This window comes from Mesocricetus auratus, unplaced genomic scaffold, assembly GCF_017639785.1.
Source record: "Mesocricetus auratus isolate SY011 unplaced genomic scaffold, BCM_Maur_2.0 Super-Scaffold_100053, whole genome shotgun sequence".
In the NCBI taxonomy this organism is placed as follows: domain Eukaryota; kingdom Metazoa; phylum Chordata; class Mammalia; order Rodentia; family Cricetidae; genus Mesocricetus; species Mesocricetus auratus.
In genome coordinates, this window is record NW_024429230.1 from 4,343,677 (window position 1) to 4,358,056 (window position 14,380).

Consider the following 14,380-nt stretch of genomic DNA (forward strand, 5'->3'; position numbering starts at 1 on the left):
CAGCTACATTTTGCTTATGAAACCACACATTTGACATCACACTGGCTAATTTTATATCATTTTGACACAGGCTAGAGTCATCTGAGAAAAGGGAGCCCCAGATGAGAAAACACCCCATAAGACTGAGCTGTAGGCAGGCCTGTAGAGCACTTTCTTAACTAGTGATTGATGGGGAAGAGCCCAGTTTATTGTGGGTGGGGGCACCCCTGGACTGCTGGTCCTGGATTCTGTAAGAAAGCAGGCTGAGCAGGCCATGGAGAGCAAGCCAGTAAGCAGTACTATTCCATGACCTCTGCATCAGCTCCTGCCTCCAGGTTCCTGGCCTGACTTCCCTCAGTAATGGAATGTTACCTGGAAGTATAAGCTGAAATAAACCCTTTCCTACCCAAGTTGCTTTGGTCATGGTGTTTCATCACAGCAATAGTAACTCTAAGTAGGACAACTATCTATGTGTCATCTCCCCCACGGGATGGGAGACCCAGAGAGGACGAGAGAAAGAAAGCCAAATCAGTCAGCTCAGAGACCTATGGCTCATGAGACTGAGCACCTCCTCCTGGCTGTTCAGAATCAGAGCCCAGGCTAAGCCCTTGGGTTGCCTCAGCAGCCCACCTTAATGCCCAGGGGCTTGGCAGTATCCCTCCTTTACAAGATGAATAAACCTCCTTGACAAGTAGATGGGTGACGTGAAATCCCATCTCCTGTGTCATGAAATAGGACATGAGCTGATAACATATGAACATGACTTGTCACACCCAATGGCAGGACTTACCTCAAGGATGAGGTCCCCTGGCACAAGGCCATCAGGACCCTTGGCAGGACTGTCATCTTCCACCTCAGCCACAAACACTCCGTGTAGGTTCCCACCACACAAGTGCACCCCCAGATCCAACTGGGATTTCTTGATGAAAACTATGCGGGGTTCAGAAGTCTTCTTGCTGGTATCTCCCACAATCCTTTTGAGAAGGAAAATGAAGTCCTTAACATGTACAAGGAGAGAGGCAGGCATAAGTGAAGACAGCCATGGCTGATGCCCTGCCTGCTTGTTTTGCAGGCCTGGGATTCCCAAGAGCCAAGGGGTCGGCTGGTCACAGGTTCTCCTCTATTATAGACTCAGTACAGGGTTGGAGGCTGAGGGTGGCAATGTGAACAGAAAGAGAGAAGAAAGAGGACAACAAAGCATTCAGAGAGAAAACAAGAAGGCCAACAAGGGAAAGAGCTAAGGACAAAACCCATGCCTCTGGCCCAGCTGTCCCTGGGTGACCGAGGAGGCGTCTCTTCCTTGAGCAGTTTCTATGCCAACTCATGCAGGGGTTCTTGCCATGGAGGATTGTGGCAAGGATAACCATGCTACAATCCACAGACAAGAGAGACTAGGTAACAAGGAGGGCCCAAGGGGCCCTGGGAAGGAGAAATAGAGGAGATCTCCTGGGTGGATTGGGGTGGGGGTGGGCATGGGAACTTAAGAAATCGGGTTGCAGGGTGGGCAGAGGGGGACAGTGCTGAAAGAGATGACTGGAAAGGGGGCTTTACAGACTCGGGTAGAAGCATGATGCAAAGGAAACTTCCACAAGGATGGCCCTAACCAAGACTCCAGGCAGCAATGGCCATCCCCAGTGATCAGGTTAATGACTACCTAGGTTGTTAGTGGAGACCTTTCATTCAGTGACTGATGGAGGCAGATTTAGAAACCCACTAGCCAAACATTGGGAAGAGGGATTATATTAGTGAGGAAGGTCAGGGACATCCAAGGAAAACCCATAGAAACAGCTGCCCTGGCTCATGGGAACTCACTTAGGATCTGAACCTAAGACCAGGGAGCCTGCACGTGGCTGACTTAGGTATTCTGCATATGTGTGACCTGTGACCGTGTGGCTGGGTCTATTTGTGGGACTCGCAGCAATGGGAGAAGGACTGTCCCTACTGCTTTGGCTGTGTCTGGGGAGTCCAATCCTCATGACAGATTGCCTTGCTCATACTGAATACAGGGTGAGGTACTTTTCTTATGGCAGCTCGATATGCCATGCTTTGCTGATGCCCACAGGGGGCCTGCCCTTTCTGAGTGAATTTGGAGGAGGGAGGGGAAGCTGGGAACTGGGTGAGTAGGCAGGCACCCATGGAGACCATGAAGGGGATATGAAGAAGAGCCCACCCCTGGTGACAATCTGCCCAGGTGAGTACCAGCAGACAGAGCTGCCTCAATCTGCATGACACTGGGACTTTCTTTGGAGCTGTGGCAATTCTAGGCTAAACTGGCACCAGGCTCCAGTAAGAACACTTCCTCCTCCCTCCTCCTGATGCTGCTCCTCCTTGTCCGCTCATAGAAAATGTCCATTCCAGGCTGACGACTCCCTGCCATAGAGCTCAGCCATGGCTGCTCTCACAGCACTGCAGCTCACCACACTGGCCGGGGCCCCAGCCTAACCTCAACATTGCCACAGCTGGCCAGAGCCCCAGGACCTGCCTGGCCGATGAAGGTGAGCCATCTGGAGACAGAAAGGGAGAAGGAAAGACGAAGAGGGGGAGCAACACAAGCAGGGAGGGAGGGAGGGAGGGAGGGAGGGAGGGAGGGAGGCAGGGAGGGAAGAGAGGGAAGAGAGGGAGGGAGGGAGGGAGGGAGGGAGGGAGGCAGGGAGGGAGGGAGGGAGGGAGGGAGGGAGGGAGGGAGGGAGGGAGGCAGGGAGGGAGGGAGGGAGGGAGGCAGGGAGGGAGGGAAGAGAGGGAGGGCCTGGTGTGGGCTCTAGCCCACTGGAGCAGTTGGGCTTGGAGACCCACAGCATGCCTGTGCTGACCTGGAGCTGGGGATGCTCTGCTTGGCTGGGGGAGTGCCAGGGCCTTCATCCTGTTCCATCAGTGGGTCAATGACAGAGGGATGTTCCGGAGTTACAGCACTGCTGCCCTGGAGAGTGGAGTAAGGGGTGGCAGCAGGGTCCAGGTGGGAGCTAGAGGTGGAAAACAGAAGGAATACTATGCATTCAAGTGATCAGATCCACCACCCCTGCAACGGCGATACTCCCAGACTGTAAATAGGGAACCCAGTTTAACACACCGAGTCCTAGAAAGACAGACACATGAGGAGTTTAGACTTGTGCCACCTACCCCATAGGGTCTGCCTGTCTCCAACCAGGGATCTTCTCCAAAGGTGTCCATCCTAGAGGACATGCAAAGCCACTTTCCCTTCTCATCTGCTTTTATTCTCTGCCAAGCCATGTGTAGAGGCTCAGGACTTGTAGCTCACCCCCATCTACTCTGGGACCCACAGTCCAGGGGTAGGTACAAGCAGGTGTCCAGTGTTTGCTCACATACAGAGTCAACCCCTGAGCATGAATCCTGTGCCCAGGCTGTGACTTTGGTTAGCACAGCTCTCCCACTCTTGTCTGTACTCTAAATGTTTCAGGAGGAGCCATCCTCTCTCTGGAAACCCTTGCCCCAAATTCAAGGTGATTCATTTTCCCTTACTAGAAGAAGAATCTCGAAAATTTGGAACTGGCCCCAAGTAAGTAATCCCCTGCGGCATCTATCTCTCCACCCTAGCCTAGGCAGCCCCTGGAAGCTCACCTGGAGCGGGAGTGGCTGTTGAGCTGGTGAATGTGTGGGTTGTACTGGGCCAGGATGGTGATGGTATCGCACTGCTGTCCGATGATTAGCCGGGCCTGTTGCTCGGTGGCACTCCTCAGATTTATGCCATTGAACTGGGAAGAGGACCAGGGTGGACTCAGTGATGGGCAATGACTGAGGCAATGAACATGGACTTGGGAGAGAAGGAAGGCAGGAAGGGCCACTCCCTCTTACCTCAAGTAACTGGTCTCCGTACTCCAGGCCAGCCTGGTGGGCAATGCTCCCTGTGGTCACCTTGGAGACATAGATGCCACCCTTCTCTCCACTCACAATGGAGATTCCCAGAGGCTCTGAGCCCTTCTGCACCTTGACGTGCCGTGGCTCCTCTAGGTAAGGCCTGGAGAAAGAGCCGAAGGGACAGAGCCGGGGGCTGAGACTGGGCATGCGTCAGCAGTGTGGGGACCACAGTTCAGGTGCTCTGATGGGAGATGGCAAGCTGACTTTGGACAAAGGAATACAGGACATCCAAACAAACATGGAAAACACAGAGAATGGTTCATAGGAAACACACACACACACACACACACACACATTTTTATGTACACACACATATACACATACACGTTTTTATTTGATGAAAGGATGATCTCAGGACCTGCATTATGCGTATCCCATGGCAGGGGTTCTGAAGACACCCATTGGCAAAAGAGATGGCTCTACAATTATAGTCCCCCACAAAGATGATATGACTATCCAGTTCTTATATTTATGGGCCCCTAGGGTGAAAATGAAGTAGCTATAAGCCATGAGAAGAGGCTGAGAGACTGATGGAGCAAGGATGTCCTCAGGCATTTACTGGCCAGGGAGCTGTCCCCCTTATTCAAGGGCATGAAAGGATGTGAGACTCATGTCAGGCCAACCTCAGACTCCTCAGCGAGGAGGACCGGGGCCTAATGGCCACGAGCAGCCTCAGAAGGGATCTGTGGTGGAAGAGATACATCGATGGACAAAGGTTAGAGAGAAGGGACACTCAGAGAATGAAAGACCCAGGACTCTGCCAAGCACTCTCCCTAGGAGCAACTTCTCCAGCCCAGGGCCCCTTGGTCTCAGTCAAAGGCTGTGGAGGGGAATTACCCTTCCTCCTGGGTCCCCTCCAAAGCCCATGGGACATTCCAAGTCATGACTGGCCGAAGACACCTGCTGCTTTCACTACTGTGAGACAAACAGAGCATCCACAGCCTCAGAAGATCTCAGCCTGGATCCCCACAGCTGTGTCTTGGAATAACAGAGGGCAAAAATGCCTTTCCACCAATTTTAAAAGATTTTACCTTTTCATTTATGTATTCACTTGCCATGGTGGGAAGAAGACAGTATGTAGGGTAGGGGTGGGGTCAGTTTTCTCCTTCCACCATGTAGGTCCAGGAGACCAAACTCAGTTCACCAGGCCTGGCAGCAAGTGCCTTTGCTGAGCCATCTCCCTGTCCCATGAAATTCTTAAATTGTTCTGATCCCACCCCCACCCAGGTGGCTTCCCTTCCCAAAGCCACTGCTCCTCAATTCTTCCCTTAACCTTCTTGCTCCTGCATACAGTCACTTCTGCCACTGGAAATACACTAGAGCATCAGGTAGTTTAGAGTTCTAAGGTCCCTTGCAGATAGCCATCTAAAGACCATCCTCACAGCCAGTCACTAAGCTTGCATCCACAAAACTCACTCAGGTGGGTTGCACACAGTCTACTCTTATAACATGGAGATAGCTGAAGGAATACTCATGCAACTGAGGTTTCTATAACTGTGCATAAATGGACCTGGTAAGCAGGAAGTAGTACCCAATATCCCTGTCACCACCAGGCCATCTCTAGCATCATCATGCTTACTCAGTGCTCTGTCCCTGCCATCTCTCCCTGTCCTGCTCGGACTATGTCGGCGGTGTGCCTCACGCTCTCTGGTGTGCACCATCGCCAGAGCACATGTCAAGTCCCCGGGTTGCCCCAGCGAGGTGCTCATTACACTCACCTGTCCTTTCTTCGCTCCCCGTGGGAAGTGGGGTTAACAGCAATTCTAGGCAATGTGGAGGCTGAGGTCTGAGGCTGGCTACAGGAGGACAGGGTATCAATGTTCAGTGGGGACCGGGGAGGAGTGCTACATTCAGAATGTGACAGTGAACCTGCCCGGAGAGAAGAGATGGACATGAATGGATCTGCCACCTAGATGCGGGCTGTGTGGATCTCATCCCATGACCTGGGCCTTGATGATGGTCTCCACATTGCCTCCTGTCCCCGCAGCAACAGATTAGAGCTAGACTCAGTCAACCTTCATCAACCCACTGAGATGACTAGAGGGGACCCAAGGGAGCAGGCATAGGAAAGAACGCCCAGTTCTTACCTCTATCAGAGCCCATGACTGATCGGGGATATCTTGGTGTTAATGGGATCTTAATCCGCTCTGCCTTGAACTGCAGGTTGCTGGAAGACCCTGTTTCAGGAGGAGACACAGCAGCAGGCCTCATGACTCAAGAGCCCACAGTCTTCACACCTCTCAGCAGTCAGTGCAGTGACATAGAAAGCCTGCTAGATATCCCTAAGGGAAATGGTCCGTGGAGAACTACAGAGAAGCAGTCAGTTGCTCCTCATGCTAGAAGAATTTAGTAGGCTCAAAATGCTCTAGAACAGGAGCACATGCCTTGCTCCAAGTCCCCAAATGCAACAGCAACCCAACTGCCACAGCAGATGCTTCATCTTGTCTCTGAAGCCCCCAAAGACTTCTCCTGGGGTCTTGTTGCCAGGCAACACGACACTCCCCTCAGAGTTACATTTTCCCCAGGTGTGTATCCACCAGGATGACTAACTCAAGGTCAGGAAACAAGACTCCAACCAAGAGGTCACCTGAAACAACCATGCGACCATTGTGGAGCCTGCAGACAGAAGGTGGTGACTGAAAACATAGATGGGTCAGGAGATAGCAACCATTCAGGGGAGGGAGCTGACTCAGCCTCTGGAGGGAAAGGAGTCAACACAGGCAGCCCACCCAGAGACCTGGTTATTAAAATACAAGCACCAGTGGTAGTTACCAAGACGGGCACTGGAGGGCAGGGAGTTGGAACCCTGGGAGGCTCTCATGTCAGAGTAGTCACTGCAGGCCCTGTGACTCAGGTCCAGGCTGAGGCGTCCCTGGTGCTGGGCACTGTGAGTGAATCAGAGAGGTGAGGTGCCCTGGAGAAGGACTAAGACCAGACATAACCAAAGGGGAAAACAGTAAGCAGCCTGGACTCCCAAGACAGACAGTGAGGTGCCCTTGCTGTTGCCTAGGACAGCAGACTGTCCTAGTCACTTCTCATAGATGACATCTACTAAGGACCTGCAGGCAGCAGAGGGAGCACACAAGGGCCAGACTGGAGTTGGATGCATGGGGGAAACAAAGCTCTGCCTTGTACAGGCCTAGGAAAATGGCCTGGGTGGGGGAGGCTGGATGTGCACTGAGGGTCCTGGAGAGAGTGGTGTTGCTCAGGACAGCATGCCCAGGAAGCTGGAGCTAGTGGACACTACCCAGGGACTGCCCACTTCCAGCTGGCCTGCAGTCAGTCCAGCAAGGTGGTTTAGGTGTGCAATACTGACACCTCTTCCCTGCCTGGACAGCTGGTCCACAGCAAAGTGTAAGAGCCCTGGCGTACCTGGGAGACAAGCCCTGGGAGCCGGCATCACGGGACACAGGTGGAGAGCCACAGGGAACCACCCTGTGACTGCGCACAGTGTAGATGGGGTTCCGTAGAATGGAGCTCACAGTGGTGCTGGGAGTCATACTCCGGGGAACAGTGCCTAGAAATGGGCTGGGTCAGAACAGTGGTTCCAAAACACTAGATGGCTCTGGACTGGAACACACCCTCCCACAAACACCAGGCAGTCTCAGTCTTAGGAGAAAGGGTTCTAGGTAGAGACTTTTAGCTACCAATTAGCCATAGGTTTTGACTAGAGGTCTTTCCCCAATCGTAAGAAAGTACTGACTCATTGCAATGAGCAAAGACACATCCAACAGAGATGGGGCTAACAATCACAGAAAGGGCAGCAATTACAGGTTGAATACATGTGACAGTATCCCCTCTTCCCAAAGACTGGTCTTCCCTGTGAGCCCATAACAACCCTGCTCTCAATTCCTATCCCAACAGCTTACCCACAGACGGCCGGTTGGGGTAGAGTGGAGGGTTGCCATGTCGGCTAGCATGCCCTGGTGAGTACGGGGACCATTCCTGGACCTCTGGGGAGAGCTCTCCACAGGCTGGAATGCACTCCTGGTCCTGCAGAATCAAAGGTAAGAGTGTCAGCTGGAGAAATTGAATACTCAGTATGTTTGCAAACTGACTTCAGCTCCAGCTCTTCCTCTCAGGCTAAGGAGTGATCAGTAGGAGAGGTATTGCCCGTCACATTGCCTGATGCCTGGAAGCAAACAGCTTCCTATATGACAAGTGCAGAGAAACAACCAAACTTCCTTCCTTTCTCTTTCTTCCCTTCCTTTTCTTGTCTTTTTTGTTTTTTTCCCGGAGACAGAGTTTCTGTGTAGTCTTGTCTGTCCTAGAACTCACTCTGTAGACCAGACTGGCCTGCCTCTGCCTCCTAGGTGCTGGGATTAAGATTGTGACTGACCACTGCCTAGCTTTTTTGTAGTTTTAGTTAGGACTGTGCCTTTCAGATAAACAGGTCATGGGAGTGGACGATGGGAAGACATGTCTGCGGCAGGATACACAGAGAGCAGTGCGCACTGTTCCCTGGGAGTTTCACTTCTCAGCACTTTTCCTTCTGGAAACACAGCCAGCTTCAGTGTACCACTCATTTCCCACAACCTTTCTTGGGCAAATATGTCACTTAACTTTTTTTTTTAAACAAGTTCAAAAACTAGTTTAACAAATAAACCAAACATTATTCTCAGGTTAAGTGTTCTGTTGATATCATTTCCCACTTCCATGCATGTCGCATGACCTTTTTCCATCCCCTACATGGGACATGGTCACTGGCATCCACCTGCCACTCTGTCCACTCCTGTAGGTACACACCACCAGCAAAGGCACCAGCTCTGCACAAGCCTGGGAAACTGTGCACGGATACCCTGCAACCTCCCACCCCAGCTGCTCCAGCCCCAGGCCAACCTCTACCTCGAGGCACTGAGCGGGGATCACTACTGGAGTGATCTTGGGCCGAAAGCTAGGGGCAGACTTTGGCCGGCGCCGCTTCTGCCCCATCTCGTCCACTTTCTGGGAGGTGAGGTCCTCATCACAGGACTTTTTGGCAGGCAGGTAGGAGGTGTCTCCATCCCCTTCAGAATGGTAACTGGAGGCAATGCGGACCCTGGCCTTTCGAGTGGGTGAACCATGCATGGGCTCCCCAGGGTCCATGCTGGGGGCTGGGGCACTCGGAGGGCTGGTGGATGGTGAGCTGCCCACCAGGGTGGCTTCTGACTCAGAGCTGGTCTCCAGCCTATGCTGGAACTTGATAGAGTCACTTCTCCTGGGGGGTTTCGGGGGTGTCATAGACCCTACCCTTTTGGAGGGCTGAGGGGAGTGAGCAAGCCCAGGGCCTGGAAGAGGGTAGTCTATTTTGGGGGGTGTCTGTGGGCGCTTGAAAGTATTTGGGTCAAAGATAGACTTCCTTTGCTTGGGCTTCTTGTACACGGAGAGCTTCTCAGGCCCTGATGTAGAACCGAGCACAGCCTTGGGCCAGGTCCCACCACTGTTGGAGCCATCAGGATCTACCTTGTCCAGGGGAGCCTCTACTATCCCACAGGGGTCCACCTCAGTCTCGAAAGACAGCAGTGGCCGCTGGCTCTGCATGTCCAGCGGCCCGTAGCCACGTTCGGCAGAGGCATCAGAGCGGAATGAGTTCAGACTACGCTCAGAGGTGCTAGGGCAGGCCTGGGGAGATGCTGGGGAGGAGGCTCCAGGGAATGGCTTGTGCAGAAAAGAACTACTGCCTCCAGGGGGACCCAGCTCCTTCCTGTCCTCCAGCCGATCTAAGTAGAAGATGTCCGTCTGCGTGGAGTTATTGTGCTGTAACAAGTTCCGTTTGTTATGTGCCTGGACCTCTGGGCCATGGGCTCGACAGCTCAGCATCTTATCTGAGTCCTTAGTATTTTCAAAGATGCTCTGGCCACTCCACGAGGAGCTCTGGGGAAACACCTGAACCAGGGATGCAGAGGGGTAAAAAAGAGTGAGATACCATCACTTACAATTGTCATGGGAAACCATCCCCAGAATAGTGATAGAAAGGGATGGCTACAGCTCCCCAACACACGCACGCACGAACACATCACAGATGCATGTACATATTATTGTCTAACAGTGAAGTTTTCTCATGGGCCTCGCTATGTAGAACTTATAAGAGCAATAAAATCCTGTCAACTTTGAGCACTATCTGTAGCCACCCGCACACTGTGTAAGAATCATTAAGCATAAAAGTATTCATGGCAACCCAGGCAACGGGAAACTAACCAGGGCCAAGAGGTGAGCTCACACACCACAAAAAGACACAGAAAGAACTGTGTGCGAGTAAGTCTATGTGAAAAGGGGCTCCAGCTACATGATGCCTGTCTGGAGACAGCAAAAGGATCAGTGGTTCTTGGGAGGCTTAAGGAGATTGATTTGGCAATGACTAAGCAGGACACAGGAGATTTTTAGGGCAGTGACACTATCAGTAGAGTACTTTAACATGACCACATGCTCACATACATTTGTCCATAGTCACAGAAAACACAGTATCAGCAGTGAACCCCCCATTAAGCTATGCAGCAGTGATGGTTCATCATTTGTTCCAAAGTACCATAAAAATGCAAGGTGGCAAGTCCAGGGGAGACCTAGGCTGAGGACTCACATTAGAACAATCTGCCCTCAACATCTATCAATTTAAAAGAAATAACTTGGAAAACACCTCTTAGTGAATTAGCTGGACCCATTGCTTAAATTTCCATTAGTAACCTTTTCAACTATGTAGAAAAGTTGATATTGATATAAAAATATAATGAGTACCGATAAACCCACTCACCAGATTCAATTTTACCAGATACTCTTTTGTTTGTTTGTTTGTTTTTGTTTTTTGTTTTTTGAGGCAGGGTTTCTCTGTATTGCTTTGGAGCCTATCCTGGCACTCGCTCTGTAGACTGGGCTGGCCTCGAACTCACAGAGATCCACCTGCCTCTACCTCCTGGGTGCTGCTGGGATTAAAGGCATGGTGCACCACAGATGCCCGGCCCCTGATATTCTTTTATTGTCTTTTTCTTTGCTGACACTGAACACTGGAAAGTCACACATATCTTGTTATTTCCCCAGCTAAGAACTTCCAAATGTACCACCACATATGGCTGTCACCCACTGAACTCCAAAGCCACTGCCAGGCCTAAGGAAGTTAAGCATCTCTAGGGCCATCAGATTTTCCAGTCCAGACTGAAAGGTGCCTAACTATTCTCAACAGGACTGTTTTTCAACCTATATCCACTCAGGCTTCATTTACCCTGCATTTTAAAACCAATACATTTCCCCAATGATCCTTTAGAAACAGCTCAGATGCATAGAGCTGAGGATCTTCTCACCCTCCCAACATTGGTGGATGTGCCCAGTGCCCACCTTCAGGAGGGAGAGGGTCAGGGAGTCTTGACAGCTCCGTAGCAGTGATTCACATTCATTCAGAGACTTATTGTCCAGTGCAATACCATTGATCTAGGGTCAAAGAGAGAACTGGTCAGGCCTAGCGATGGTGTGGCCTCAGTGTTCCCAGGCTGCTAGGCCAGAGGCTGGGCCCATCTGCCAATCCTAGAACTGTCTGTATAAGAAGCCAAACTCAGGGTTAGCAAAGGAAAGGAAGGGCCTTGCCAGCAGCACCTGGAGTCAGATAAGGACCTTCTGGAACAAATGGAACACAATCCTAACATCACGCTGGGTGGGACCAGAATACAGGAGACCCAAGGGAGACATTCTTCCGTGTGACAGCAGCCCACTCCTTCATGTGTGCGTGGCCAGGAAATAAATATGCCTCTTGGAGTTGGCTGGAAAATGGAAAGGAGAAGCCTTTGTGACATAGAAAGTAGCACATGAAATGAGGCACTGCCATTGTCAAAGAGAATCAACACCCTCTCCTGGACTCTGTCCTTATCCCTCACAGACATGGTCAAACCTCAAAAGGGGCATACAGAACAGTGACTGTCTATGCTGTGGGGCACCTGAGCTACAACAAGAACTAACTAGTGGGACACAGGACACTTTGGAGGCTCTCATGGAATCATGTTGAGTGAATAAAGTCTTGATGAACTCACACACTATACAATGCCATTCATACAAGTACAACTTAACTGCCAGGCAAGAGACTGGGGGGGTAACTATAAAGGGAAACACGGATGATGAAGAAATGTCCCTATAAGTGACTACCACGTTTATACAAACTACTTGTGATAACACCACCCAGAACTCGGCACACATGCCACACCAGTGTCACCATGCTGCCTTTAATATGGAGGAGAGACAGTGGACGGTACATCAGGCCTCCCTGCACTATCTTTACCACTTCTTTTGATTCTATAATTCTTTCTAAGCTGAAGTTTAAGGGGGGAAACTGGGGAGAGCACTCACTTGGTGAAGTGCTTGCTGTGCACCCTTGAGTTTGATGCCCAGAAGCCATGTAAAAAGCTTGGTATGGTGGCACATACTGGTAATATGGGTGCTAAGTGACACATACTGGTAATATGCAGCTAGGGAAACAGATACAGGCAGATCTCTGGAATTCACTGGCCAACAACCCAGCCTATTTGGAAAAGCCAGACCAATAATAGACCCTATCTCAAAAAACAAGGTGAATGGTGAGTAAAGACTCAGGGAGAATTAGAAGGAGATAGGGGAGAGGTACTAAAAATTCTTATGGAAATCCATTCTCTGTAAGCTGATTTATACATGTGAGTCTGAATATGGAGGTACCGTGTATGGGCGGACAACATGACAACATGAGTGTTGTAATAGTTATGGGGATAACCAGATGCTTTCTGACTGAATTTGAGATCTGCTCCAGGGGAGAGAATTCATGTCTGATATTGTAAACCTGGTCAAAGCCCATGGCTTTGAAGCCCGTTGTTTTGCTAAACGGCCATGTTGTCAAACTATCTTCTAAATACTTAAGTTTATATCTTCCAACCTTAGCCAGAGAAGCCTCTTTCTGCAGTGGACATCGGTTAATGTACTGACTCATAACTAATTAAAGTGTAGAGAATAAGAGAGTATTGAGTGTTCAGCCCTAAACTGAACATCTGTATCAACCACTCAGAGCCCAGAGAACACAGAAAAGAAGGGACAGGAAGAATGTAAGACAGGGAGGAGGGAGAAGCTCTGTGAAGCGCTATCTTCTGAACATGATGTGGCAGCTGTGGTAACTGTTGGGAGTTGGCAAGGGGGTCCATGTGTGAAATTGTCAAAGAATAAATAAAGGATATTTTTTAAAGTCTCATATAATACACAGCCATATTAAAATGCTCCATTGTGCCACGACAGTGCTACATTATTACATCACAGTTCAGTGTGACATCACAATGCTATACCAATCAACAAAATACTACATGGTACCGCTCTCATCACTCTGCTTGTAAGTAATCTTACTTTCTACTGTGCTTCCGATGGTTCATAGTGTTGTCACAAATTGCTTAAAAGTGGCATTACAAGCTCCACACTACTGTCACAATACTGCATATGATGTTATAGCTCTGTGACATCAGAATGTTCCACCCTGATACCACACCGCTCTATGGTGTTTTCACAGTCCTCTCTTCTGCTGCCACAATGCTACATAACACTGCCCAGTTGTGCTATCACAATGGTGCGTTGTCATTTCACAATGATCAACTGTATACAGACATGACAAATTTTTATGGCATCAGAGTGTCCTCAAAATGCAGCATATGCTATCATTTAAAAACAATTAAAGAACAAAAAAGATAGATGATTCTTAAGGAGCAACTCTCAAGGGTGACCTTTGGTCTCCACATGCACTGGAACACATGCAGTATGCACATCTGCACATATATGTACCCATATGAACACACACTACCACCTCCACACACAAAAACTAGAAAGTATCTATCTACAGGATGTAATTATATTGGGAAGGGCAACTAATATGTTTTCCTTGTACCTTGTCTCCATTTTTAAGACATTTCCATGTGACCATACTGTTTGTAAGCACTAGCTCTCAAATCTGAAGAACACTGACAAGGATATGCAGTGATGAGCTCTTTCCATCAGGTGCTTGTGAGGCTGACATGTCTCATGACTCTTATGGAACACAAGGGCACAGCAGCATAGGTATTCATGCGCTACCTATGCACTCTGACCCAGAAATTTACTCCACAGTATTCTCTGGAAGGCCCCGGGAGAGGACCTTCCTGGGGTGCAAAGACAGCCACACTGGACTGGCTAGTAGCGTAAGCTGATGCCCCTGAAAACCCACATGGGGGATGAAGATGTGCTCAGTGCAGAGAGCTTACCTAGTACACATGGCACTCTATACCCAACATCATCGACTGATAATTATACTCATTTAGAAAGAACCACAGGCAGATTCCAGGATACTAATCTCTCTAGGACATGCAGTCAAAAAGAAAACACAAGGTGAACAAGTGAGGATGTTATAGTTCCCAATGAGCTATAAAACAAAACAAAACCAGAGATGGACATGCTTGAAACATTTCTGAAAGTAAACACAGTAAACTGTCAATCATGGTGTCTGTCAGGTGGGAATCCACAGACAGGTCTACCATCAGATGACATGCTATCACCACTGTCTTTTGTACAACTGGAATTCCACATGTGT

General features: G+C 49.9%; 1 protein-coding gene across 5 annotated transcripts in view; it reads right to left on the bottom strand.

Moving 5' to 3' along the window:
* The window catches only part of Dlg5 (discs large MAGUK scaffold protein 5), a 127,534-nt gene that overhangs the window by 22,596 nt on the left and 90,558 nt on the right, over positions 1-14,380 (bottom strand). For 3 of the 5 annotated variants that reach the window (XR_005873276.1, XM_040735906.1, XM_040735903.1), the window contains 11 exons: positions 11,158-11,250; positions 8,698-9,717; positions 7,722-7,845; positions 7,225-7,369; positions 6,625-6,737; positions 5,940-6,029; positions 5,571-5,721; positions 3,790-3,952; positions 3,556-3,689; positions 2,790-2,939; positions 770-953 (listed from right to left, as the gene is read on the bottom strand). Coding sequence is in view for 4 of the 5 variants with exons in the window: in XM_040735906.1 (XP_040591840.1) it covers positions 770-953; positions 2,790-2,939; positions 3,556-3,689; positions 3,790-3,952; positions 5,571-5,721; positions 5,940-6,029; positions 6,625-6,737; positions 7,225-7,369; positions 7,722-7,845; positions 8,698-9,717; positions 11,158-11,250 (2,367 nt within the window). In the remaining variant the exon portion in view is untranslated. The remainder of the gene's footprint in view (positions 1-769; positions 954-2,789; positions 2,940-3,555; positions 3,690-3,789; positions 3,953-5,570; positions 5,722-5,939; positions 6,030-6,624; positions 6,738-7,224; positions 7,370-7,721; positions 7,846-8,697; positions 9,718-11,157; positions 11,251-14,380) is intronic. The other 2 variants (XM_040735907.1, XM_040735904.1) reach the window with 2 other exon arrangements.